The sequence below is a fragment of the Trachemys scripta genome, chromosome 6 (assembly GCF_013100865.1).
Source record: "Trachemys scripta elegans isolate TJP31775 chromosome 6, CAS_Tse_1.0, whole genome shotgun sequence".
NCBI lineage: Eukaryota > Metazoa > Chordata > Testudines > Emydidae > Trachemys > Trachemys scripta.
The window spans coordinates 31,952,914-31,977,821 of NC_048303.1; the positions used below are offsets into that span (position 1 = coordinate 31,952,914).

The window sequence follows — 24,908 nt, forward strand, 5'->3', positions numbered from 1 at the left end:
GCACTAAAATGGGAAGAAAACGAAAATCTGTATCAGAATACATTTCAGAGCACAAGGAAATATTCATCCTTTTCTCCTTTTTTTTAAACTTTTGAAGTTGAATGTACATGCTGCAAATCGTGTCGCCCAATTATTAAATTTAAATATTTATAGGCTAATAATTCTAAGCTACAGCAGTAAGCTGTTTGTTCAAATGAAAAGTTTTATTTGGGTATTAGAGATGTATTGTTTTCTTATACTCATAGGTGGCATTGTGTTTTGAGTTCGGTTTTAGTTCTGCAGTAAACCACATTGATTAATGGAATTCAAAACATTAATCTATTGAATGCTTTTCCCCGCTGTCTTTCCATTCACCAAAATAAACCCTGATATTTACCCAGAAAAATTAAGAATAGTTTTTTACACTGATTTTCACCTGTTTTTGTTGTTGTGGTAATAAACACTGATACATTCCTGGGAAAAATTAAATAAAATAAAAACTGAAAACAAAGGGTCCTATCTACATATAATTGTACATATAGCATGTACAAAGTGGTTTTCCTTGTACACTGCACCAGTGGGTTGCTCTCCTGAGACAGTGATTCCCCATCTTCACTGCAATGCACAATTGAGGTCATAGTGTCCATCTAATCCATAATGCTGTGGCCATTTTCACTATATAAATATAATTTTATAGACTGAGAAAATTATGTTGACTTTTTAATGAAACTTGAATGACAGAATTATAACTTGTTTGATTAGCTTTTTACACTGTATCATGAAAACATATGGTTTTATAAGTAAACTTTGTAACAACTCTAACTACAAAATTTTTTGAACTGTCACATTGTAGAGCACTTTATTTGGCCAAATTGCTTTGACCAGCTTCAATATATTGACTTAAATTGAATTTAAAACTCTTGAAAGGTACCAGACTCTGTCCTTGAGACTCAAGTCCTGTTTATCTACAGAAAGAAGGAAATCAGAACTGGTCAAATGAAAGCCTATAGATGTGTGTCACAGGGTAGGGAACATGGATAACTTCATAACTTCCCCGTGTGGTGTGCTTTAATTTAGATAGTGGTAGTGCAATGAAAGCACATAGAGAGGGAGCACAAGCATCTGGAGTTGGCATTTCCAACACTAGCATTCACTTCTCATGTTAAATAAAAACACATGTCAAGGAGGTGGAGCAGGAATACATGAGAAAGTGAGAGCAATATGTAATTTTTACCATCTGCATTTTGCTGCTGAGAGTTCTGGCTTTTCTTCTTTTTTATGTTTTATTTTCACTTCCCTGTTTTTGGAAGCTCATGGGATTTGGGTCTTATTTTCTGTCTCTGTGACTAAATGTTTTGGCCTGCTTAGCAGTCCTGTACAGCATGAGAAATAGAGGGGCAAGTTACTGCTTCAAATATACTTGGATTCTCACTTCGCTCCAAGGATGAAAGGATAATGTAGTCATCTTACATATTTAATCCTTGGTTTCTGTCAAGATTGTCGATTATGATGGTGACATTTTCAGTGCAGAGCAATGTCCCCCCAGGGCCTGGAGTGAGAACCAGCTAATTTTACAGGTCCTCAGAAACTCCTCTTATGAGTCTGACTACCTTTCAGTACTCTGAGGGAATTCTGCACCAAAAAAATTAAAATTCTATGCACGATATTTTAGAATTCTGCAAAATTCTGCATGTTTGTCATAACACAATATAATCATGCCATTTTCAATTATTTTGGTAATTTATTTTAAAATACCTGTCAGCAAATACCTTTATAACAGTACAGACAACAAAAGATTCAGGAAATGTTTGACAAATAAATCCCTTACTAGGCATATTAATATAGAATTTAGAGTAATAATTCATTTAATTTACAATACAGAAATGTTTTCTGCACCCCTCAAAGCAGTGCAAAGACTTGCAGAAGTCCAGGGTAATGGAGGAGCTGAGGGAGAGGGAAGTAATTGCTGGGAAGGAGCCTGGGAGTGAACCTGGAGGGTTGTCGGGTGTGGGTAGGAGACGTATGGAACTTTTTTTGGGGGGTGGGGGGAGGGGATTGTTAGGAAGTTGGGGAGTATTCCCCATGCAGACTTTGGCTGATCTCTAGCCTCTCCCATTCAGTGAAGCACATCTGCCTCTCTTCCTCTGTGTCCCTGTACACCCCACTCGGGCCACCCCATCTCCTCGTCCCCATGTGTCCCTGCACCACCACTTCCGTTCAGCCCCTGGATCTGTGCTGTTACCCCACTAGCTCCTGTGCTCCTTCTGAACCCCAGTCTATGACTCCCTAGCAGCCCTGTGTGCTCCTTTCTGTCCCCCATATCCCATGTTTCCTCACCTGGCCCCGCGGGCAGGGCACTGTGAGGAATGCAGTCTCTCCTCCCCCTTTCTGTGGCTGGCTGCTTTGGTGGTTGAGCTGGCTGCCCTCTGTTCTGGCACCACAGCAGCCCCTGGTGGGTGAAAGGTGTAACTGCATTACCTCCCCAGGAGAATGTATTTTCTACAGAGAAGAAAAAAAAAATCTTTGGGGAATATGAATTCTGCATGTGCACAGTGGTGCAGAATTTTCCCATGAGTACTTTCGGGCAGTAGCAGCCTGGGCCAAATTCATATTGGTGGGTTACAGAGCCAAAAGGCTCAGATAGCTAGACTTGTAGCCAAACAAATAAAAATGAAGTGATTTGGATTGTGGAGGAAACACTGAAATACCAAATATAGTTACATGCGTTACTTTTATCTCCTTTTCTTTTCCTGATTCCCACATTCTTCTTTCCTAGATGTTCAATGTCCGAATATCTCTGTTCACTCCCCACTCAGTGCTAAAGTTTTCTCATGAGTAGCTATGTCTGAGGACTCTTCGAGGGTTAGTATCTTTCCCAGCATTTAAAGCTAGATTTCTCAGGAATAGTAAAGATCTTAGGACCTGTCCAATACATTTCTGGTCAAAAGTTCCTGCCTTTTTAGGAATTATTCATAGCAGTTTTAGAACTTCTGTTTTATTCATAGCTAGTTTATCTCTGGGGACAAAGAATTCCTTAAAGACAAAATACAAGTCTAGAAAACAGAAGTCTGAGCAGCATAAATGTGCCAAATTTTCAGACTCTTAAGACAAATCTCAGGAGGAGGAGGACCTGTCTGGTTTTAAGTTCAGTAAAATCCAATGCAGATGCTCAGATTCCACCCAAGAATGATCTGATGAATTACACTGGGTGTGGAGCAGCCTTGCAGTATAACCAACAAGAAACCGTAAAGCAAAAAAACAGGAATCTCCTTTAAAGCAGGCTTAGAACACGGATCAAGTCTGAAAGGAAGGTGCTTCTAATCTAGGCTTGGTAAGGCAGTCAGTTTGACTGCCTGTTGTTTGACCATGGACAAATATTCCTGCAAGAATACCCTATTGTAGGTGCAAAAAGAACAGGAGTACTTGTGGCACCTTAGAGACTAACAAATTTATTTGAGCATAAGCTTTCATGGGCTACAGCCCACTTCATCGGATGCATGTAGTGGAAAATAGAGTAGGGAGAGACAGAGAGAGCATGAAACATTGGGTGTTACCATACACACTATAAGGAGAGTGATCAGTTAAGGTGAGCTTTTATCAGCAGGGGAGAGAGAGAACTGTTTGTAGTGGTAATGAAAATGGCCCATTTCCAGCAATTGACAAGGAGATATGAGGAACTGTAAGGGGGCAGGGGGGAAATAAGCATGGGGAAATAGTTTTACTTTGTGTAATGGCCCATCCACTCCCAGTCTTTATTCAAGCCTAATTTAATGGGGTCTAGTTTGCAAATTAATTCCAATTCAGCACTCTCTCGTTGGAGTCTATTTTTGAAGGTTTTTTTGTTGTAATATTGCGACTTTTAGGTCTGTAATCGAGTGGCCAGGGAGATTGAAAGGTGGTGGCCTACCTTTTTTGTTGCATTGTGGTGCCATCTGTTAACAAACCTGCTTAAATTTCTTGAACACTCTTTACTACATGGTAATGCCATGTGTTAGGAAGAAGGTGAACTAATCAAAAGTTGAGTATCTTAACTGACTAGAATCTTTTAGAACAAACACTCTGTGTATGCCTTTACTTGTAAACCAGGCCATCATTGTACATGGTTGTTTACAAACAACGTTCAACAAGTTTAAAGATGCATTTCCTGCCTTGAAGGCTTACAATCTAAACTGACTAGACAAGCATACAGAAATTAACTCAGAAGAGAGTGGGGGAGAGAGAGGAAGGTTCAGTCATTAAACTTCTGCACCAAATACACACACAAGATGCACGGCTATTGAGCTGTTTGAAGAGGTGGCCTGCTGCCTACCTAGCATAAGTGCATTTACAATTAAAACTTTTTTATAGCTGCTGTTTGTTCTAATTCTGAATAATTTTGTTTTTTCTTTTGTAACTGTTCGGTCTTGAATAACATTCACAATTTAATGCTAACGTAAAAAAAAAACTTTTTAGCAATTTAACAATTTCATTTCATTGTATTTTTCAAAGTTAAAACAACTTGTTAAATGACTTGGTTTTTTTAATTAGGCATAAGTATCTAAAGCTGAGCCTATTGAAGGCCGTAAAGTCTTCCTCTTCTTTGTTATTGTTACTGAGCTAATAAATTAGTCCTACAAAATATTTGACATTTGACCAATATTTGACTGGTCAGTTGCCCAATTATTTTTTGATAAGTGAAATGCCCAACCCTATTTTAATCTGTCCTATTTAATCTGTAGTATTCTCATCACTGTTCACAAATTTAGAAACAGACAAGTGATTTACAGAATTCAGAAACTACCAAACTTGGATATAGTCTTGAAAAAAGGTGTCATAGTGGTGGCAGAGGATAAAGAGCTATAATGCAGACCAAGAGTTTCATGATGCTTATTTACAAAATCACCATATTGCATTTTTTAATATGTAGGGCAATAGAAGAATTCATCTTGAGGAGAAATACAGTTTACTATAGAACCCAATGTAAAGATCTTCCGTCTTTCTACTCTCTATCTGAACACAGAAAAGAGACACTCTCTGGAAATAAACAAAGCATTTGTAATATACATTAGGACATCTGGGCTGTTCAGAAATCTGTGCCCTATTCTCCTTTTTCCCCACAGATTCAAAGAAGGCATGCGCACAGACCGTAGGTTAAATTTTTGCTCTAATTTAATACTTGTGTAAATAACACTGGTCTACAATTTTTGAGAAGTCGTCTGCTTCTGAGATAACGTGCTATTTATTATGTATTTTGATGTGCTGAATTCAAATATGACAATTAAAACAACTGGCTACTGTTTCTAAGATATTTAAGTTTTTACATTTTTATTCATAGATTCATAGATTATAGGACTGGAAGGGACCTCGAGAGGTCATCGAGTCCAGTCCCCTGCCCGCATGGCAGGACCAAATACTGTCAAGACCATCCCTGATAGACATTTATCTAACTTACTCTTAAATATCTCCAGAGACGGAGATTCCACAACCTCCCTAGGCAATTTGTTCCAGTGTTTAACCACCCTGACAGTTAGGAACTTTTTCCTAATGTCCAACCTAGACCTCCCTTGCTGCAGTTTAAACCCATTGTTTCTGGTTCTATCCTTAGAGGCTAAGGTGAACAAGTTCTCTCCCTCCTCCTTATGACACCCTTTTAGATACCTGAAAACTGCTATCATGTCCCCTCTCAGTCTTCTCTTTTCCAAACTAAACAAACCCAGTTCTTTCAGCCTTCCTTCATAGGTCATGTTCTCAAGACCTTTAATCATTCTTGTTGCTCTTCTTTGGACCCTTTCCAATTTCTCCACATCTTTTTTTAAAATGCGGCGCCCAGAACTGGACACAATACTCCAGCTGAGGCCTAACCAGAGCAGAGTAGAGCGGAAGAATGACTTCTCGTGTCCTGCTCACAACACACCTGTTTTATGTCTAGGTATATTGTGTAGATAGTAGAGTTTTAATGATAAATTGTAAACCTAGGTCTTTTCATGTGTTTATGGTTGCTTTACATGATAATATTTCACCTGTCCTGTTTATGTAACACTTTAAAAATCAGTAAAAGGGTTATATAAATAAAATGTATTATGAAACAAAAGGCAAAAAACTATTATGTACGTAGTTTAGTCCTCTTCAGTGTCTACTTGGCGCTTCTTGGCTTGTCTCTTGTATTCATTAAATGGAGCATCTCTTGTCACTGTCCAGCAATAGTCTGCAAGCATTGATGGGCTCCATTTGCCCTGATAGCGTTTCTCCATTGTTGCAATGTCCTGGTGAAATCGCTCGCCGTGCTCGTCGCTCACTGCTCCGCAGTTCGGTGGAAAAAAATCTAGATGAGAGTGCAAAAAATGCATCTTTAGTGACATGTTGCAACCAAGGTTTTTGTATGCCTTGAGGAGGTTTTCCACCAACAACCTGTAGTTGTCTGCCTTGTTGTTTCCGAGAAAACTTATTGTCACTAACTGGAAGGCTTTCCATGCCGTCTTTTCCTTGCCACGCAGTTCATGGTGAAATGCATCATCTCGAAGAAGTTCACGAATCTGAGGACCAACAAAGACACCTTCCTTTATCTTAGCTTGAGTTAACCTTGGAAATTTTACACGGAGGTACTTGAAAGCTGCTTGTGTTTTGTCACTGGCCTTAACAAAGTTCTTCATCAGACCCAGCTTGATGTGTAAGGGTGTAACAAAATCTTCCTTGATTCAACAAGTGGTGGATGCTGAACACTTTTCCTCCCAGGCTCCAATGACTGTCGGAGTGGCCAATCTTTCTTGATGTAGTGGGAATCTCTTGCACAACTATCTCATTCGCAGAGAAAACAGCAGTACTTTGTGTATCCACTCTGCAGACCAAGCAAGAGAGCAACAACCTTCAAATCGCCACAAAGCTGCCACTGATGTTGGTCATAGTTTATGCACCTCAAAAGTTGTTTCATGTTGTCATAGGTTTCCTTCATATGGACTACATGACCAACTGGAATTGATGGCAAAACATTGCCATTATGCAGTAAAACAGCTTTAAGACTCGTCTTCGATGAATCAATGAACAGTCTCCACTCATCTGGATCGTGAACGATGTTGAGGGCTGCCATCACACCATCGATGTTGTTGCAGGCTACAAGATCACCTTCCATGAAGAAGAATGGGACAAGATCCTTTTGACGGTCACGGAACAGGGAAACCCTAACATCACCTGCCAGGAGATTCCACTGCTGTTGTCTGGAGTCCAACAGCTCTTCCTTACTCTTGGGTAGTTCCAAATCCCTGACAAGGTCATTCAGCTCACCTTGTGTTATGAGGTGTGGTTCAGAGGAGGAGGATGGGAGAAAATGTGGGTCCTGTGACATTGATGGTTCAGGACCAGAAGTTTCTTCCTCTTCCTCGTCTGACTCAAGTGAGAATGATTCTGGTGCATCAGGAACCGGCAGCCCTTCTCTATGGGGTACTGGGCGTATAGCTGATGGGATGTTTGGATAATGCACAGTCCACTTTTTCTTCTTTGACACACCTTTCCCAACTGGAGGCACCATGCAGAAGTAACAATTGCTGGTATGATCTGTTGGCTCTCTCCAAATCATTGGCACTGCAAAAGGCATAGATTTCCTTTTCCTGTTCAACCACTGGCGAAGATTTGTTGCACAAGTGTTGCAGCATATGTGTGGGGCCCACCTCTTGTCCCGATCTCCAATTTTGCAGCCAAAATAAAGGTGATAAGCTTTCTTAACCATAGTGGTTATACTGCGCTTTTGTGATGCAAAAGTCACTTCACCACAAACGTAGCAGAAGTTATCTGCACTGTTCACACAAGTACGAGGCATCTCTGCTCACTTTGGCTAAACAGAAATGTGTCCCTTTGCAAAAATCAAACACTGACAAATAAGAGAGCAGGACACTATGATTTCTAGAGCTGATATAGGGCAATTTGTTCAGCAGAGTGATGTAAGCTTCGTTATGATTGCATCATCCATGACTTCTAGGAATAACATGATGCAATTCATATCATGTATGACGCAATACCAGCTTCAGATTGCATCATTCATTGTTTTGCCTAAAAAGCAAGTACTGTCCAAACCCAGTCAGAGATTGATTCATAGATCCAGTCAAAGATGCGTATTAGTCATTTCTGGTTTAAATTGAGATCCCTTACCTTTATAACTCACTTATCCTCCGCCATTCCCAAGTCAAGGGTCGTATATACTGACCCAATAGTATATCTTGAAAACTAGAGCCAATCAACAATTTGAAGCATCATTTTCGTTCTCAGTGACCCAGAATTAGTAAAGTTTGACTACCTTTATTTCAGAAGCATTTTGGCTGTAGAGCAGTGTAATTGGCTTCAAAGGCATCATGTTTAGTTTACACCCATATAACTGAGAACAGAACATTGCCCATGTCTGTGGGTGAACTACAGCTGGAAAAGTCTGCGTGACACCAATGCAAGAGGACATCAGCACAGGTTCTTCCAGCTCTATTACACCAGCAGCTTAGAAGTCATTTATAGCATGAGAATAAACATCTAAAGTGGTCAAGTTACAAGTTAATTAGCCATTATAAATGAAGCCGTTGCCATCTTTGGCAGGAAGATCTGCCCTACAATAACTCTTTAACTTGCCTTCTCCCTTAATTGTTTCACTTTATTCCTTTTAGTCCAGTTTTGCCCTCCTATCTTATTTCCACATCTGTTTTTGTTTGTTCCAGGACCACTTTCTGTTTGATGTGGACAAAAAAGAAATGCAAATATAAACCCTATTCCTTGGGCCTAGCATATATAAATTGTTACTGTGTCAATCAAGATGCCAAAAATTTTAGCTGTAGAAGGTCAAGTGGTTAAGGATGAGTCCTGCACCATTCACTTGCCTCTGACTAACAGTTGTACCTGTTTCTGGGAATTGCAGAGGAATAGTTCAGTGGTTTGAGCATTGGCCTGCTAAAACCCAGGGTTGTGAGTTCAATCCTTGAGGGGGCCACTTAGGAATCTGGGGCAAAAATCAGTACTTGGTCCTGCTAGTGAAGGTAGGAGGGGGCTGGACTCAATGATCTTTCAGGGTCCCTTCCACTTTTATGAGATGGTATATCTCCATACTTTAAAAAAAAAAAAAATTCTGCATACTTTCCCTGTGACTATTTGGGGAATCTGTACAATTTATTAACTCTGTCTTGAGATTGACTCTTTTTGTATCTTTATCAAGCTGCAAACGCCATTTTGAATGTGGGGTTAGTTGTCATGTTTCAGAGTAACAGCCGTGTTAGTCTGTATCTGCAAAAAGAACAACAGGAGTACTTGTGGCACCTTAGAGACTAACAAATTTATTAGAGCATAAGCTTTCGTGGACTACAGCCCACATTAGTTGTCATGTCTCTTGTGCAATTGCTTCCATGTTGGATTGAAATTCCAAGACAAAAGCCTAAGAATAATTAAACTTTGACCGTCCATCTAAATGACAGATGGCTGCAGCTAAGGCAAACCATTCTTTCAAGTCTGAACTCGGGGCAGATCACTATAGCAATTAATTCTAAAATAAATCAATTGGAATATAAATATTGTAGCAATGAGAATTACCTAGTAGGTGCACTGGTCACCTGATGGAGTCTCCTGACAGAGGAGAGAGGATGGTTATAAAAAAATAAACCCAAAAGGGAGGAACTGATCTATTCAGGGGGACATTATTCTCCAGTGCAAGATGGAGTAGCAGCCCAGTATGTAGGGACCTGATGAGGCAGGGGACCCTGGCCACGTTCCTGAACACATGGTGCTCCCGAGGACTCCCAAGGGATGGGGTGAGCTAGTGAGGGGCATCTAGGATATTTATCTTCTAAATTATCTGTGCTCTGTTAACTGAAAGAGCAGTTATGTTGAGAATCTTGTGTAGTGCGTTACAATTATCAGAGGCCTCTTGTGAGGGTTAAACTGTAATCCAAAAGGCTCACATGTCGGGGTGGAGATCTGAGAGATGGTGTGTTGAAACTATGGTGGTGTCTGAAGGGTCAGCACTGAGCCCCGGGACTAGGCAGCTGGATAGCCGATTCCAGCTCTCATTAGGTGTTCTAGGCAAAGGGTCTGTGCCCGGAGTGTACTAAGTGTGCCTTGGCCCCAAGACTTGGGGCAGTAGCTGGGCTCCATTCAGTCTCTGGAAGCATAGAACACCCAAGGGCTGAGCAGATGGGTTCCTTCAATGCAACGTAGTGAGTGATCAAGAGGGAGCATTCAGCTGGGATCCATGACATCTTCTCTTGGGGCTCTAGTAACAAAGGAGAAATAGTGTGTTTGGTAGACTGATGCTTGACTAGATCTCTGTAGTCTTAAGTAAAACTTTTCATCGCTGCGGTACACTGCAGCATAATATTGCAAATGTATATTGAAGCAACTTTAGTACGAACATACAAACATATCAGACTTTTGTGTCTCAAAGCACAAAACTGATTTGCAATTTCCAGCATCTCATATTTTCTCCTTCACATCTTTTCTGGCTTTTTACTTCTGACCCCTCCGTCCACCCACCACATTTGTGTCCCCTGGCCATTTTGCAAAAGTGCTTCTAAGATCACTGCACTTCCAAGGCAGAAGTGAGGAGGTCCTATCAAAACATCATGCCAGGGGTCTGCAGAGCTGAATGTATCTCCAAAGGTGCAAGTTAAGGATCCCTGCTGGATATTTTAATAGTTTTACTTCTCAGTGAAATGTTGCCAATTTGGTTTTATAAAATTTGAAACATTCTTTTTTCTTAAATACCAGTATTGCCCTTTTGTCTTACTGTCCATAGCTTGTTGATCTTTGACTTGCAGTATCTTAATCTGTAGTGTTCACTTGCCTTTAGAGAAAAATCTGTATTCTAACCAATACTTTCTTTGTTTGCAGTGATCGGGAACAGAGAGAGCGAGAAGAGGCTCTTCGGGACTTTCGCTTTGGAAAATGTCCTGTTCTTGTTGCTACTTCAGTAGCAGCAAGGGGCCTGGATATTGAAAAAGTTCAACATGTTATTAATTTTGATCTTCCTTCCACTATTGATGAATATGTTCACCGGATTGGGCGAACTGGACGCTGTGGGAACATTGGAAAAGCGATTTCTTTCTTTGATTCTTTTTCCGACAGCCACATAGCGCAACCTCTGGTTAAAGTGCTTTCAGATGTACGTTGCCCAGTTTTTTCAAAATTAAATGTGTTCTCATTTCATATACTACTAAGACTTCATTTTAATGCATAGAGTAGCCATTAGTCCTGTGATGCACTTGAAAAATTCTTAATATGTAATTTGGCAATCAAGTCAGTATTTAAATTTGCAATTATTCTTCTGTAGGCTCAGCAGGAAGTTCCATCATGGCTGGAAGAAATTGCATTTAGTGCTCAGGGAACTGGCTTTAGCAATCCAAGAGGAAATATCTTTGCATCTGTTGATACTCGAAAGGTAAGTTTATAACAAAGAAATGAAATTGTTGGTTTGGGGAAAATTTTTATAAGCTAGGTCCATGTCAGTGTAAAATGTCTTTTGAGTGTCCTTTAATATTGTAGTTTGAGTGGCTAGGACAGTCAAGACGGCTCTTGAAATAAGAATTGTTAGCAATGTGTGTAGAATTCAGGGGTGAGAGAAAGTGAAGGGAGACAGACATCTGTATTACAGCTGGTTCTCAGGAGTTGCCAAAAGAGGCTGAACTTAAATTCTGTATTTGGAAGGGGAGGTTTCTTCAAGAACAATTTAGTGACAAACATTAATACCAGGGCTGTCAAGCGATTAAAAAAAATTAATCGCACAATTAATCACACTGTTAATAATAGAATACCATTTACTTAAATATTTTTGGATGTTTTCCACATTTTCAAATGTATTGATTTCAGTTTCAACAGAATACAAAGTGCACAGTGCTTACTTTATATTTCTATTTTATTATAAATATTTGCACTGTAAAAAGTAGTATTTTTCAATTAACTTAATACAAGTACTGTAGTGCAATCTCTTCATCATGAAAGTTGAACTTACAAATGTATAATTATGCACAAAAAATAACTGCATTCAAAAATAAAACAATATCAAACTTTAGAGCCTACAAGTCCACTCAGTCCTACTTCTTGGTCAGCCAATCACTCAGATAAACAAGGTTGTTTACATTTGCAGGAGATAATGCTGCCTGCTTCTTGTTTTCAATGTCACCTGAAAGTGATAACAGGCATTCACATGACACCGTTGTAGCCAGCGTTGCAAGATATTTACGTGCCAGATGCGCTAAATATTCATATGTCTCTTCATGTTTCAACCACCATTCCAGGGGACATGCGTCTGTGCTGATGACGGGTTGTGCTCAATAACAATCCAAAGCAGTGCGGACCGATGCACACTCATTTTCATTATCTGAGTCAGATGCCACCAGCAGAAGGTTGATTTTCTTTTTTGGTGGTTCGGGTTCTGTAGTTTCCGCATCGGAGTGTTGCTCTGTTAAGACTTCTGAAAGCATGCTCCCCTCCTCGTTCCTCTCAGATTTTGGAAGGCATTTCAGATTCTCAAACCTTGGATCGAGTTCTGTAGCTATCTTTAGAAATTTCACATTGATACCTTCTTTGTGTTTCAAGAAATCTGCAGTGAAAGTGTTCTTAAAATGGAAAACGTGTGCTGGGTCATCATCGGAGACTGCTATAACATGAAATATATAGCAAAATGCAAGTAAAAAAACAGAGCAGGAGACATACAACTCTCCCCCAAAGAGTTCAGTCACAAATGTAATACTCCATTATTTTTTAATGAGTCATCAGCATGGAAGCATGTCCTCTGGAATGGTGGCTGAAGCATGAAGGGACATACGAATGTTCAGCATATCTGGCACGTAAATACCTTGCAATGTTGGCTACAAAAGTGGAATGTGTCTTCTCACTTTTGGGTGACATTGTAAATAAGCTGGTAGCATTAACTCCTGTAAATGTAAACAAACTTTTGTCTTAACGATTGGCTGAACAAGAAGTAGGACTGAGTGGACTTGTAAACTCTAAAGTTTTACATAGTTTTGTTTTTGAGTGCAGTTATGTAACAAAAACTACATTTATAAGTTGCACTTTCACAATAAAGAGATCGCACTACAGTACTTCTATGAGGTAAATTGCAAAATACTATTTCTTTTATCATTTTTACAGTGCAGATATTTGTAATAAATATAGTGAGCACTGTACACTTTATATTCTGTGTTGTAATTGAAATCAATATATTTGAAAATGTAGATAAACATCCAAAAATATTTTAATTTCAATTGGTATTCTATTGTTTAACAGTGCTATTAAAACTGCGATTGATTTTTTTGAGTTAATCCCGTGAGTTAACTGCGATTAATCGACAGCCCTAATTAATACCAGAAATTGTTCCCTTTTTAGAGGCTCTTTTTGTTGATTTTTCTGCCTTTAGAGGAGATAATCAAGTTTTCCAATTGCTTCTATGACATCTAGAAGTGTGAATCTGCCTTTCTCAAGGCAACTTTTGTGTTTTAACTGACGGGGCCATTTCTGATTGAGTGTTGGGGGGATTTTCATCCTTTGTTTCAATCTCCTAGTTTTGCCTGGTTTCCTCATGGGTTCTCCCCCCCCCCCCTTAATTGTTTCTCTCATTCCCTTGCTCTTTGACATTTAGCTTCACTGAAGCTACTAAACTAGAAGCAGAAGCACCTCCATTTGTGGAAGTGTTGTGTCTGCCTTCCATGAAGGAGGTGCATGCTGAGTTTCATTGAGCTGCTTTGGTATGGCTCACTTGTTCACCAGTCTGAGCTGGAAGGGGATTATATGTAGAAGTGAGCACATTGTCTGTTCTGTTTATCCAGACATAATATTGATGGAAGCAAAGTAATTCCATGATCATGCTAAAAAGCCATTGCAGAACATATTCTGGATCCTGACATCTCTTCTGGCTTCAAGACATTTGGGCTATGCCTGTCTTCCCGTGCATATTGGGTCAGTTCAGACTTGTCCATGAGACTCAGGACTTGGCCACCTTTCATTTCACCCTTGCATTAGATTTCTACTTCCAGCTGTGCAAACAAAGTAGTGGTTCAGTGTTCCCACGTCATCCATTATTTATGCTACAGAAATGACAAAACTTTGGGGCAGCAATGGCCAAAATCCATTTTCTCTCTTTTCTCCCCCCACCCCCCTTTCCTTATGGGACCAACATTTCCTGGATTTTTTGACCAAATGAGCCCACTTTTTGTGCTCTACTTACATCTGCTCATTCCCTGATCGTGGCATGGCAGGCCAAAAAAGGAAAACAGAGGGCAATAACAGCTGATTGGAGAGCACCTCAGGAGCCACAGAAAAGGAGCTCTTTCATAGTTCTGATCATGGACTTTTGGGACCTCCCTGTCACCCCAGATCTCCTAAGATGCCCCTGGTGATGCTTCTGTAGGGATGGGGGGACCAGTCCTCTTTATTTTTTGGGACTCAACAAACCACGCTGAACAAGGTCTCGTAAGAGGTAAGTCCAAAGATCCTCTCAAACTCCTGGTCCAATCACTTCTAACGGAAAAGCTCCAGGATACCCTTTGTTCTCCAATGGAAGGTCTGGTATCTTTTAGGGATGTTCCTCTTTGCGGTTTCCCTAGTTATATATACAGTTATTAATTACATACAGTATGATGTACAATAAAACCAGGGAACAGATCAGATTCCCTACTTCCACAACCAGATCTTAATCCAGAAAAAGCCTTCGGAGCCAGGATGTCTCCTTTTTCAAACACTTGGTTCCTGTCAACTTAAAATAGGTGAATACAGAAGATAGTATCTGTGCAGCACTTTCTGCAGCTTCAGGTTCCTCCACATCTCCATCTCGTTTCCTGGTTTCTTAAGGATGGAAAGATCAAACAATCCTGAAATATTTCTTCTTCTAGAGATAGGGGCAAGAACCTGTCACTCAAGAGAAGACATGCGCAAGGCCTCCTCTGTATTCTAACGTAGTTTTAAAAAGTCGGTGAAGGTGGGTCAAAAGACAGGACAAGTCAATGAAAACAAAATTCAGAATGGAGTTGTGCTAATGTCCGTGAATCTGGCAGAAACTGCATATTCTGCGTGGCTCTTGTCAAAGCAATTTTTTCAGTTTTCTCATGAAATTCACCATTATTAGTACAAAATATTACTCGAGTTTGTTTCAGTGTGTTCACAAAAGTACTGAGTGAGAAGTTTGTCTTTAGACAACATATTAATCAAAACACCATGCTTGTGGACCTCTCAGGAAGCTAGCCAAAGGGCTTCTGTCTACAGTGCTCTGGGCACTTGGATTTATGATTTAAGGAAGAGCTCTTATTTTTTACCTCTGAGGACTATCGGCCTAATATGAGTCTGAGACATATAAGGAGACAGCCATTGTCTTCTCAATATAGCAAAGTTTTGAAAGATCTAGCATGTAACAGCATTATCTGTACCTGCAGCTACTAGGTCTTCTGGTCTCACAAACAGGGATTACTCCATTGGCAAGACTGTACATTAGAGTTTATGGCGATGCCGTCCCATAGTTGCTGTAAACGGGTAGCCCACATGATAGGATGATCTCAATGTTGAAGAGATAACCGCCTTTCAGGATGGGGGAATACATCTGGGACACCACAATATACAGGCAACATGGCGTAACTCCGAGAGACTGAAGAATTAATACTCTAAAGATGCAAGTGGTCTCGTTCGCTTTTCAGAGAGAGCAGCCCATTTGGGTTCATTCAGACAACACAGTGACGTAGGCTTATGAGCGTCCTTTCCCAAGTTATCTAAATGATCTCCCTTGAATGTAAGGTTGGCTAGCTCCATGGAGGCCATCCAAACATCAAGTGGATCAAGTAAACAAAAGTAGGCTGAATAAACTATCAGCAGATAACTCAGGATGGCTTTTTCATCAAGAAGTGTTCTAGATCAGTGGCTCTCAACCTTTCCAGACTACTGTATCCCTTTCAGGAGTCTGATTTGTCTTGCGTACGCTAAATTTCACCTCACTTAGAAAATCAAACCTAAAAATACGTGTTTCAGCACACTTTTACTGAAAAATTGCTTTTTCTCATTTTCATCATATAATAATAAAATCAATTAGAATATAAATATTGTACTTACACATCAGTGTATAGTACATAGAGCTGTATGAAGTCATTGTCTGTATGAAATTTTAGTTTTGTACGGACTTCGCTAGTACAGTTTATATAGCCTTTTGTAAAACTAGGCAAAGAACTAGAAAATCTGTGTACTCCCAGGGATACATGTACCCTTGGTTGACAACCACTTTTCTAGGTGATATCCAGGGAGCTAAGTGGACATATTCACATCCATTTGAAACACAAAGTTGAAGGTGTTCACTAGGGAAAAGGACCAGAAATTGTTAGGTTCTACACGCCTTTACCTTTGCACAGTCTTCCCACACTCATGGCTTATCAAGAACTTGGACAGAATTCTTACGGTTGTTTTTTTTTTTTTAGGTTGATTTTAACAAAATGTATTTTCCAGCTCCTCCTGGGTTTCTTACAGTATGGCCTGGGTTTGGCTTCCCACTATCAGATCTTATGTCTGAGTTAAATAGTATTATAAATACAGGCTCTATTCTGCCTTGTCTTCCATACCTAGGATCCACTTACGAGGCTGCAAAATCCCAAGACTCATCCATTGAAACCAATGGCATCTAATGCCCTATATTTTCTTTCTTCAAGACATACTTAGTTACAATCACAGCAGCAAAAATCTCCAGTGTCACTGCTCTTAGAGGTCACGATTCTTGGTAGATCATCTTCAAGAACCAGGTTTACTTCATACATAAACAAAAGTAGCTCATTTTCCCCCCATTTTGTTCAAAGCCATTAACTCCCCAAATAGAAGGTATGACTATATGAAATGAGCAGTTAAAATATACCTTAGTCAGGCTAGTCAGAAAATTATCTTTTAATTTTTTGAGTGGTTGGCCACGTGGTTTTTACTTATGGTGCACATGTACTCAAGATAGCTCAATAGATACCGGCCAAAAAAATACTACGTCTGCATTTGCACTGTCCACCTGTGAGCATAAAAGGTGGAGTGGGCCTAGCCATCCCTCAATTTCTTCTTGCCTCCCGTGACAGCAAGATGGGGCCCTTGCAGTGTCAGGTTACTCTGGACATTGTGCATCTTTTCCCCCGATGCTGTTTAGCAGTCTTCTTATTTACCCATTGCCTTAAAAAAAATGATCAATCAACAAAACCCTTCCCCACCCCTTTTTCTATTAGATTTAGAGAACTCATGGTATTGGGATCAAGTAGCAGTGTCTGAATTGTAGTCCCCATGGTTCAAAACTGGCCCCGCTTGTGATGTGGCTATTCCACTTAAAAACACAAATCCTGCGTGTCTGTTTTTACCTTGGAGAGGGACATATCCCCAGTATTTAGTCAGGTCTGCTGCTCCTTTTTATGCAGTTTCTTGGAAGCAAGAGAGGTCAATCTTAACTTTCTTCTGGAGAGATTAGAAAAAGCCTCCTCTGAACTTTAGACAAAAGGCCCTACCAAGCCTGGACAGCTTTGGTTGGTGCTTCTGTGGACTGTGGCCTTACTCCAAGCTACTGGGATCATTCATCCAGGAGAATGAAACTTTCAACTTCAGAGTCAAGTAGAGCAGCTAAGACTCCCCTCACATCCAGCCCTCAGAAAGGGGTAAGAAAGAACACCTCACACACCAAGCAGAGCCATAGGTCATCCTCTGTGAGGCCTAGTAAAATGAAGCAAAAACCTAACCATGCCACAGTATCTTCTCTCAATGCTCAGCCAAAAGGTAGTTCATGACTCACATTAGGTTCCTCTAATGCCTTGGCATAAACCCGTCACCAAGTACCCAGAAGTGTCAGTCCACACTTCCCTGTATCTGATATCTTGGTACTGTTAGTGCACGAGGTGCTGATGACTCCTGTGCCAATGTCTCTGTTGCTGATACTTCAGGCACTTACTTTCTAGGCATTGAAGACCTTTCTTTGTACTGAGCAATCACACAGTGATAGCACAGACAGAATCACCCTTGCTGCTCTCGTTTGCCATTAGAAAACTGTTTGCTACAGTACTGTTGAATGCTGCTGCTCTTGATTGTGATGGGATTCAAGAACACCCTAGGACACCAGTCAAGAGTAGTCCCCACTTAGAGAAAGAGTATTTGTTTTCTTTCCTCCCTTCTGAACGCAGCAGGGAGGAATGCTCCATTCACTTACTTAGTCTAAATGGGCCTAGGAATTTGCAGCAGACTGCAAGGTTTTCATGGGGAACAGTCACCTTGATATCCACTCCCATGTCCCCAGCCTCTTACCCTGCAATATACAATCTTGACCTTATTGGCCTACTTTGAGTGTGCAGCCAGCTAGGAAGACTTCTGCTTGCCCCCTCTAGAGTTCAGTCTCCCTACCTTATCCAGTGACATGAGTCTATTCAAGAGTCTGTTGGTACTGTTCCACAGCCTACATCAGCAAAAACAGGACAGTGAAGAACACTACCTGCAGGAAATGGAAGAGCCTATGATTCCAGCAGCAATATCCATTTCCTCACCAGAAAAGGTTATAGTTTCTTCTTCTTCTAGTTACCTGTGTGATTTTTAAAATCTTTCAAGATCTTTTACATCATATGGCAGACCCCTTGGAGATTTCTGTGGAGATAGTGCAAGAAAAATCCTGCCGAAGATTGGACATCATGCACTCCTCCAGGCCTGGAAGGCCATGTTCATTAACAAAGGGCTACTGGAATCAGCAAATAAAAGTGGCGCCTCTTCCCCCCCTCCCCAACCTTTGGTACCCACATCTAAAAATTAGGTAGACATTATCAAGTCCTGGTTAAGGAGTTTGAATATTTCTGCACCCATCCAGTTCCTGGATTACTGGCAATGGTGACTATACAAACAACAAAGGCTTCCAAAGATGACTTCAAGAGACAAAGATCCAGCAAAACATTGATTTGTTTGGCAGGAAGACTTCCATACTAAGTAACTGGGTCTTTAAGTCTACAGATGCACATCTCAAATCACCAGGCACGTCTGTCAAAATATTACCTCATTTGGGACAAGGTGTCACTGTTTATAGAACGACTCCCACAAGAACATAGGGAAGAACTGAAATCCATTGTATCTGATGGACAGCTAATGGTCCAAATATTACTGTAGACTGTTAAACACTTCTGATACAGTGTCACGCTGAATGGTCATGTCTGTTGCCCATACAGGGCTCCATGCTGCAATATTCAGGAATATCAAAAGGGGTCCAAACAATCATTGAAGACTTCCCATTTGAACGTTGTGACCTGTTCAAGGTGCCTACTGATGTAACTCTTGGTTCTCAGATTTAAGAGCCATGCCTTGCTTGTTTGGAGCCTCTATGCCAGCTCTTTAAATAAGGCAGGCCAGATCCCAAATAGAGGCCCTTTGCTTACTACTGTAATCCACAAAGAGAATCGAAGTTGCCAAGGAAGAAGCAGAGGTTTCAACACAAGCGGGTTCTCTGACTTCTTCCTCTACTGCACACCCCATATCAGCCTCACAGCAGCAAGTTTGATGTCATTTTCAAGAGCTAATCTGGAGCCGTTTCAGATTTGGAATGATACCCCATGCCTTGATAATTCCTTTTTTAGATCCCCAGGACAGTTTTATGGTTCTTGACCTACAAGATGCCTACTTCCACATCCAGCATATAGGAAATATCGCCAATTCAAAGTAGAAGTGTCCTACTACCAGAACAGAAACTTTTCCTTTGGCCTTTCAACAGCACCGAGGGTATTCAAATGTTTAGCAGTTGTCAGGTCACCTAAGGAGACAAGGGATAGCATACGCAAATCTCGATGATTGGGTCACGCAAGGAAGATCACCACAATAGGTGAATAATGCCACTTGATACTAGAACTTTCTTTTCACACTGGGTCTTGGGATCAACAAAGAAATACACACTATTGCTGGCCTAAAGGATAGAATTAATAGGAGCCAGATTAGATCTGAGAACAGCAAGAATTTATCTACTGCAGGAGAGATTCCAGACCTTGGTAGACCTCATCAGCCATCTACATGGTCATCCACAGACATCTGTAAAAACATACCTCAGACTTATATATTTACCATACCACGTATCAGACTTCACTTAGAATCCATTCAAAGGTAGCTAAAATCAGTATCTATCCAGCAGATATCATGTGGACATGAGGGTACAGGTTGCCTGAGAATTCCTTTTATATAGACCACCCTCAGACATAAGGCTTCAGGATTCACTTGAAAAGTTGCCTCCATGTAAATGTTCTAGAACTCAGAGCCACTTGCCTAGTGTGCACAATAGTTATTGATCCATGCAGCAGGGTTAGACAAGTCAAGTAATGACAAACACCACAACTGTACGGAATTATGTCAGGAATGAGCACAGTTCTCCCCTTTCCCTTTATAAAGAAGGTTTTAATATCAGGAATTGACAAAATCATAAAATCCCATCAAGTGGCTCTATATCTACCAGGCTTACAGAATGTCCTAGAGGATCAGCTCAGCAGGCAATTTTCAGGTGACCATGAGTGTTCTGTCAACCACTAGATCCTGAACAGCATCTTTCAAAGGTGGGAATATCCAAGAATAGACCTATTTGTTACAGACTAGACCAGGAAATGTCAGTGTTCTGTTTACGGGATTGCAGTGAGAAGAATCCCCCAAATTTATCTGCTCTAATAGCAAAATGGGCATGGCCAAACCCCATAATCCTGTGGACAAATCTGAACTGTCTTTATTTGCAGGGAGGCAGCCACAGCCCAAATGTCTTAACTGTTGGGGAGGTCAGTCCCAGAAGGGAAATAAATCACTAACAAATTTTCTACTGTATATATGTATATATACATAGTCATGGTAAGGGTAAGATTTTATATAGTTTAGACTCAGGTTAAAACAAATGGACTTTTTTTTTTTTTTTTTTTTTTTAAGTTAAAATGTCTACAAGTTAGTATCAACTTTATTTTTTAGATTTACCAAGGCAAAGACAGTATGAACACTGGAGGTCTTACTATGTCATCTACTACAGGTACAGCTGATGAGTCGTGGGATTAAGACTAAAACAGTACCAAGTTATAGATTTTGGTTTTGATACAAAAGTTTTTGTTTTTTAAAGACTTGTAAAGTGAGAGATGTTCACTTAACTAGCCAGTAAAGAATTTAGTTATGTAAACTTCTTAAAATGTTTAAAAAACTGTTTGTGTTACTAAAAAGTGGTGATTACATCAGAAATGTGGATCTACTAAATGTAGTATTCCATGAGTTGCTTGCTACTTTTGGTATACTTTGTGAAAGGCATTTTAACAAATTTCATACATCCTGGACCAAGACTTACACTCTTGAAAATATATTACAAAAACTATCATTAAGAGTGTTTACTGATGATCCTTTGGCGGTGAGTATTCTTTGTTGCAGAATGTGTGAAATTCCCTCTCTCGCTGTCATTTTTCTCTCATTTTTTGGTCTTAAAAAGAAACCAGTAAATTAGTCCAAGTTACCAGTTACAAGTCCATAGTCTATATGTGAACTACACAACGTTACAAAAAGATGCTTTGAGATATAGACTCGTTATAAAGGGCTTACTTAAATGTAAATGGTAATTGCAAAATAATTTAACTTCTCAAATATGTCAAAGGTAAAATACTGTATGCACCAGATGACATGTCACGTTAGTCTGTAAAGAGCTATTGCAGATTACTGGTTGTAAACATACTTAATAAAAACTTGAGGATTATGTCTTGTGTTGCTGATTGCTTTTATCTTGACTTTGTTATGATGTAGGATTTTATAATATCCACTTCCGACACATGAAGTCTGTCAGCTAAATACTGAACATCACATGCTGTATTCTAAGCACACTATTTCCGTACAAAACAAAAGGTCAGTGGGTCCATCCTGAGTCTGGCTGTAGTGAAGTTGTTTTACAAAACAGCTAATCACATGGATTTTTTTAAAACAACTTCTCTCTTCAAATAGCAAAACTCACATTTTAAGTCTTGATTTTACTAGATGTTAAACATCATTTTGCCTTCATGTTGACTTAAATGTAATTTTAGTGGGCGGTAGTAACGTTGCCCTAGCCCAAGGAACAGCTATCTGGGGCCTCTTTTTCTCTCTCTCAAATCTGATTCAACAAACCTTTCCCATTTTTCCTCCCTTAGCTCATGCACTCAACAGCTGGGTAAACTACACTTAGGCTGACACCAAGACCACATACCCATGAAGGTGAGACTTAGTGTCTACCCTCCTTTTGTCCAGTTGCTTTGCAGTACAAAAGAACCTGAGCTTTAACTGCCAGACAAGATTGTTTTAATGATGCTCTGGATTCAGTTGATCTTTTTGTCCTTTGTGCTTATATATCAGTGATCTATAATGTGCAGAATATTTAGCACATTTTGACCTAACAGTCATATTCCTTTCCTTTTTGCATACAGTAAAGTGGTAACAAAGCTTTATCCCTGACATCTAAGTGCACATATTGAGATAAATGGGGGCGTTCACACCTCAGCTGTTTCAAGTTCTTTGCTAATTGAGGCAGACATCTCAGCATAACATATATTTGCTTCATATTTTGAAAGTTTTCACAATCATCACTACAGACATTTCTTTTAAAAAGAAAAGCGAAGACCCTGGGGAACAGTTGAGGTCGTGTCCACACCCTCCTGCCACTAGTCTTCTGCACACCTTATAATTTGGGAAATACTACATTAAAGCATTTCTTCCTACAAACTAAATCTTTGCATGGCCTGAGATGTTTAAACATTGCAATGAAAATACTCCCCACTAACTTTAAAATATTGTTTCTTCAACGGCACTCATCACAAGTTTCACTGTAGCATCAGTGACCCTGCATGCAGACATAATGAGGAAACTCCCTTAGCTCAGAGTTCGGAGCTGCTGGTTTTAGGAGGGTCCACCTTTGTATCATTCTGGTTTTAGGGTTCCTTGACTGCTGCCGCTGAAGGTGGTCAGTTTGTCGATAGTTAGTCCAAGAGTTCTCAAACTGGGATTTCTTTTTAATGTCACTGTGTTGTGATACTTGGATTGTTAAGCCTTTTTGTCCCATTCTAGAGAAGCTTTCATTTGGAACAAGTCTGCTTTGGTGTGGATGTTTCGCTTTGGTGTGGATGTTTCTGGGGTTTTGTAAACATCTGACCTTTCTTCCCATTACAGTATACTTTCATTGCAAACTTCAGCTGTTTCCTGATATAACTTGTAAATGCAACAGACTACATTGATTATTATTGTGTGGTCTTTCCCTGCCCTCTTTCCTATTTCGGGATGGCGGTAAGCACTGCAGTGGCTTTAAAAAGTTGGGCAATGCAGTTCCATGTGCTGACATAGGTCCTCAATGAATAGGTCCTGGACCAAAATTAGTTCAGGTGAAAGATAATGCTGCAAATAATTGAGTCTAAGAGAGAACTCTTAAATTCTCTTGGTACTTCAGATATGTTTTGTAAATTTAGTTTAAATCTTGAAGTTACAAGTTTGGTTACTAAAAGTAATAGTGTTGTAATACTTTTTAAACTTCCTGATCTTTTTCTGAAGGAATTGCTCTAGTTCAAACAGGAATAACTTCAGGGAAGTCCTGCGGGCCTGTGTTATGCAGGAGATCAGGCTGCATGGTCACTGTTGTCTCTTTTGGCTTCATGTATGAATTTAAAAAAAAAAAACTAATCGGGCAACCAGAAAAAGGCAATTCACCATAACTATACCTTTTTCTTTTGTCTTGTTCTGTTCATCCTAATCAAATGTGGGTTTCTTTATTGCCAATTTAGAAGAGGCAGGTATTTGAAAAGTAAAGGGGCATGAGATTGTATGTGTGTATTTATCTAGTGTCATTACAGAAGGAATGTCTGTCCTGTGCCCTTAATTTTGGTGTCTCAGCTCCAAATCACTAGCTGTAACTTAGTTTTCTCTTGCACACTTGCATTCTAATTTTTTCGTCCTGTTTATTTCAGGATTGCTTCAGTGTTGAAGAATCTTCCTTGATAAGCCTTATCAGGACACAAAGTTCTGGCTTGAAACTGCAAATTGTTCACACGTGATCCTTTAATAGATCATGCCTCCTCTGTTAAAAGCAAGATAATCTTCAAGGTTTTGTGGACTGCGTTCAGTTTTTGCTGCTCTTCCCCAAATAGGCACATGCCTTTAAAGGAAATACCTAGTTTATCAAAGGCATTAACCAAACATCAGGGATCTTTTCAGAAATATAAAAATAGCACCTAGCTGAAGATACCACTTTCCTAGAGACATACTTGATCCCACATTGATCATTAGAGATGTCTTGTACTCTTCTTTTTTGGTCAAAACAGGAACCCTCTACAAAATAAACAAATTGGGAGAGGTTATAGAGCCCAGAGATGGGTAGAGCATCTGTCTGGTTAGTACTGTAGAGGCAACAGGGTTCCTAAGCATTTGAAGATTATCCTGCTTTTAGCAAAGGAAATAAATTAACAAAAAATTGTAACACTTGGTATTTTCTTACGTAGACCGTACCGTCCTCTGTACGGAGAGAGTTTACACTGGTTTTGTCTCTGTCCCCTTATAGAACTACTTAGTTTCTCATCTATGGAGAAACTAGTAGCTGCTGATTATTTATGAACACATTTGGGTAACACATTTGACTTTTTTTTTTTTTTTAAATTGAGAGCCCTGTTTGAGTTTTTCCTTGGAACCAGTGGGAGGAGGGGAGGATTGGTGTTTTGAACAAAAGAAAAAACTGACATGTCTAAAGCTGTATTTCTGGTCAAGTAATTCTAATAAGTAGTATCTTCAGCATGTGAGTTTTGTTTTTGAAGGATCCCTCCTTGCTATTAGTTTTGTGTCCAATCTGGTGAAAATAATTTCCCGGAAGCTTAGTGAGGTAAGAGTTCTGCTAAGAGAAAGATGTATTGTACTTGAAGCATGAACCTGATTTATCATCTTGCTATCACAAATTTTTGTCGGATTCAACATATAGTTTCCTTTACAGTCATGCTCACAGGGCTATGATTCATGAGTATAATGGAGGC

The 24,908-nt window shown here is 39.9% G+C and overlaps 1 protein-coding gene across 3 annotated transcripts in view; it reads left to right on the forward strand.

Moving 5' to 3' along the window:
• DDX4 (DEAD-box helicase 4) overlaps positions 1–21,628 on the forward strand; it is a 103,189-nt gene extending 81,561 nt beyond the window's left edge. For all 3 annotated transcript variants that reach the window (XM_034774740.1, XM_034774742.1, XM_034774741.1), the window contains 3 exons: positions 10,807–11,077; positions 11,246–11,353; positions 20,866–21,628. In XM_034774740.1, the coding sequence (XP_034630631.1) occupies positions 10,807–11,077; positions 11,246–11,353; positions 20,866–20,949 (463 nt within the window). In that variant the 3' untranslated portion in view covers positions 20,950–21,628. The remainder of the gene's footprint in view (positions 1–10,806; positions 11,078–11,245; positions 11,354–20,865) is intronic.
• The last annotated feature ends 3,280 nt before the right edge of the window (positions 21,629–24,908 follow it).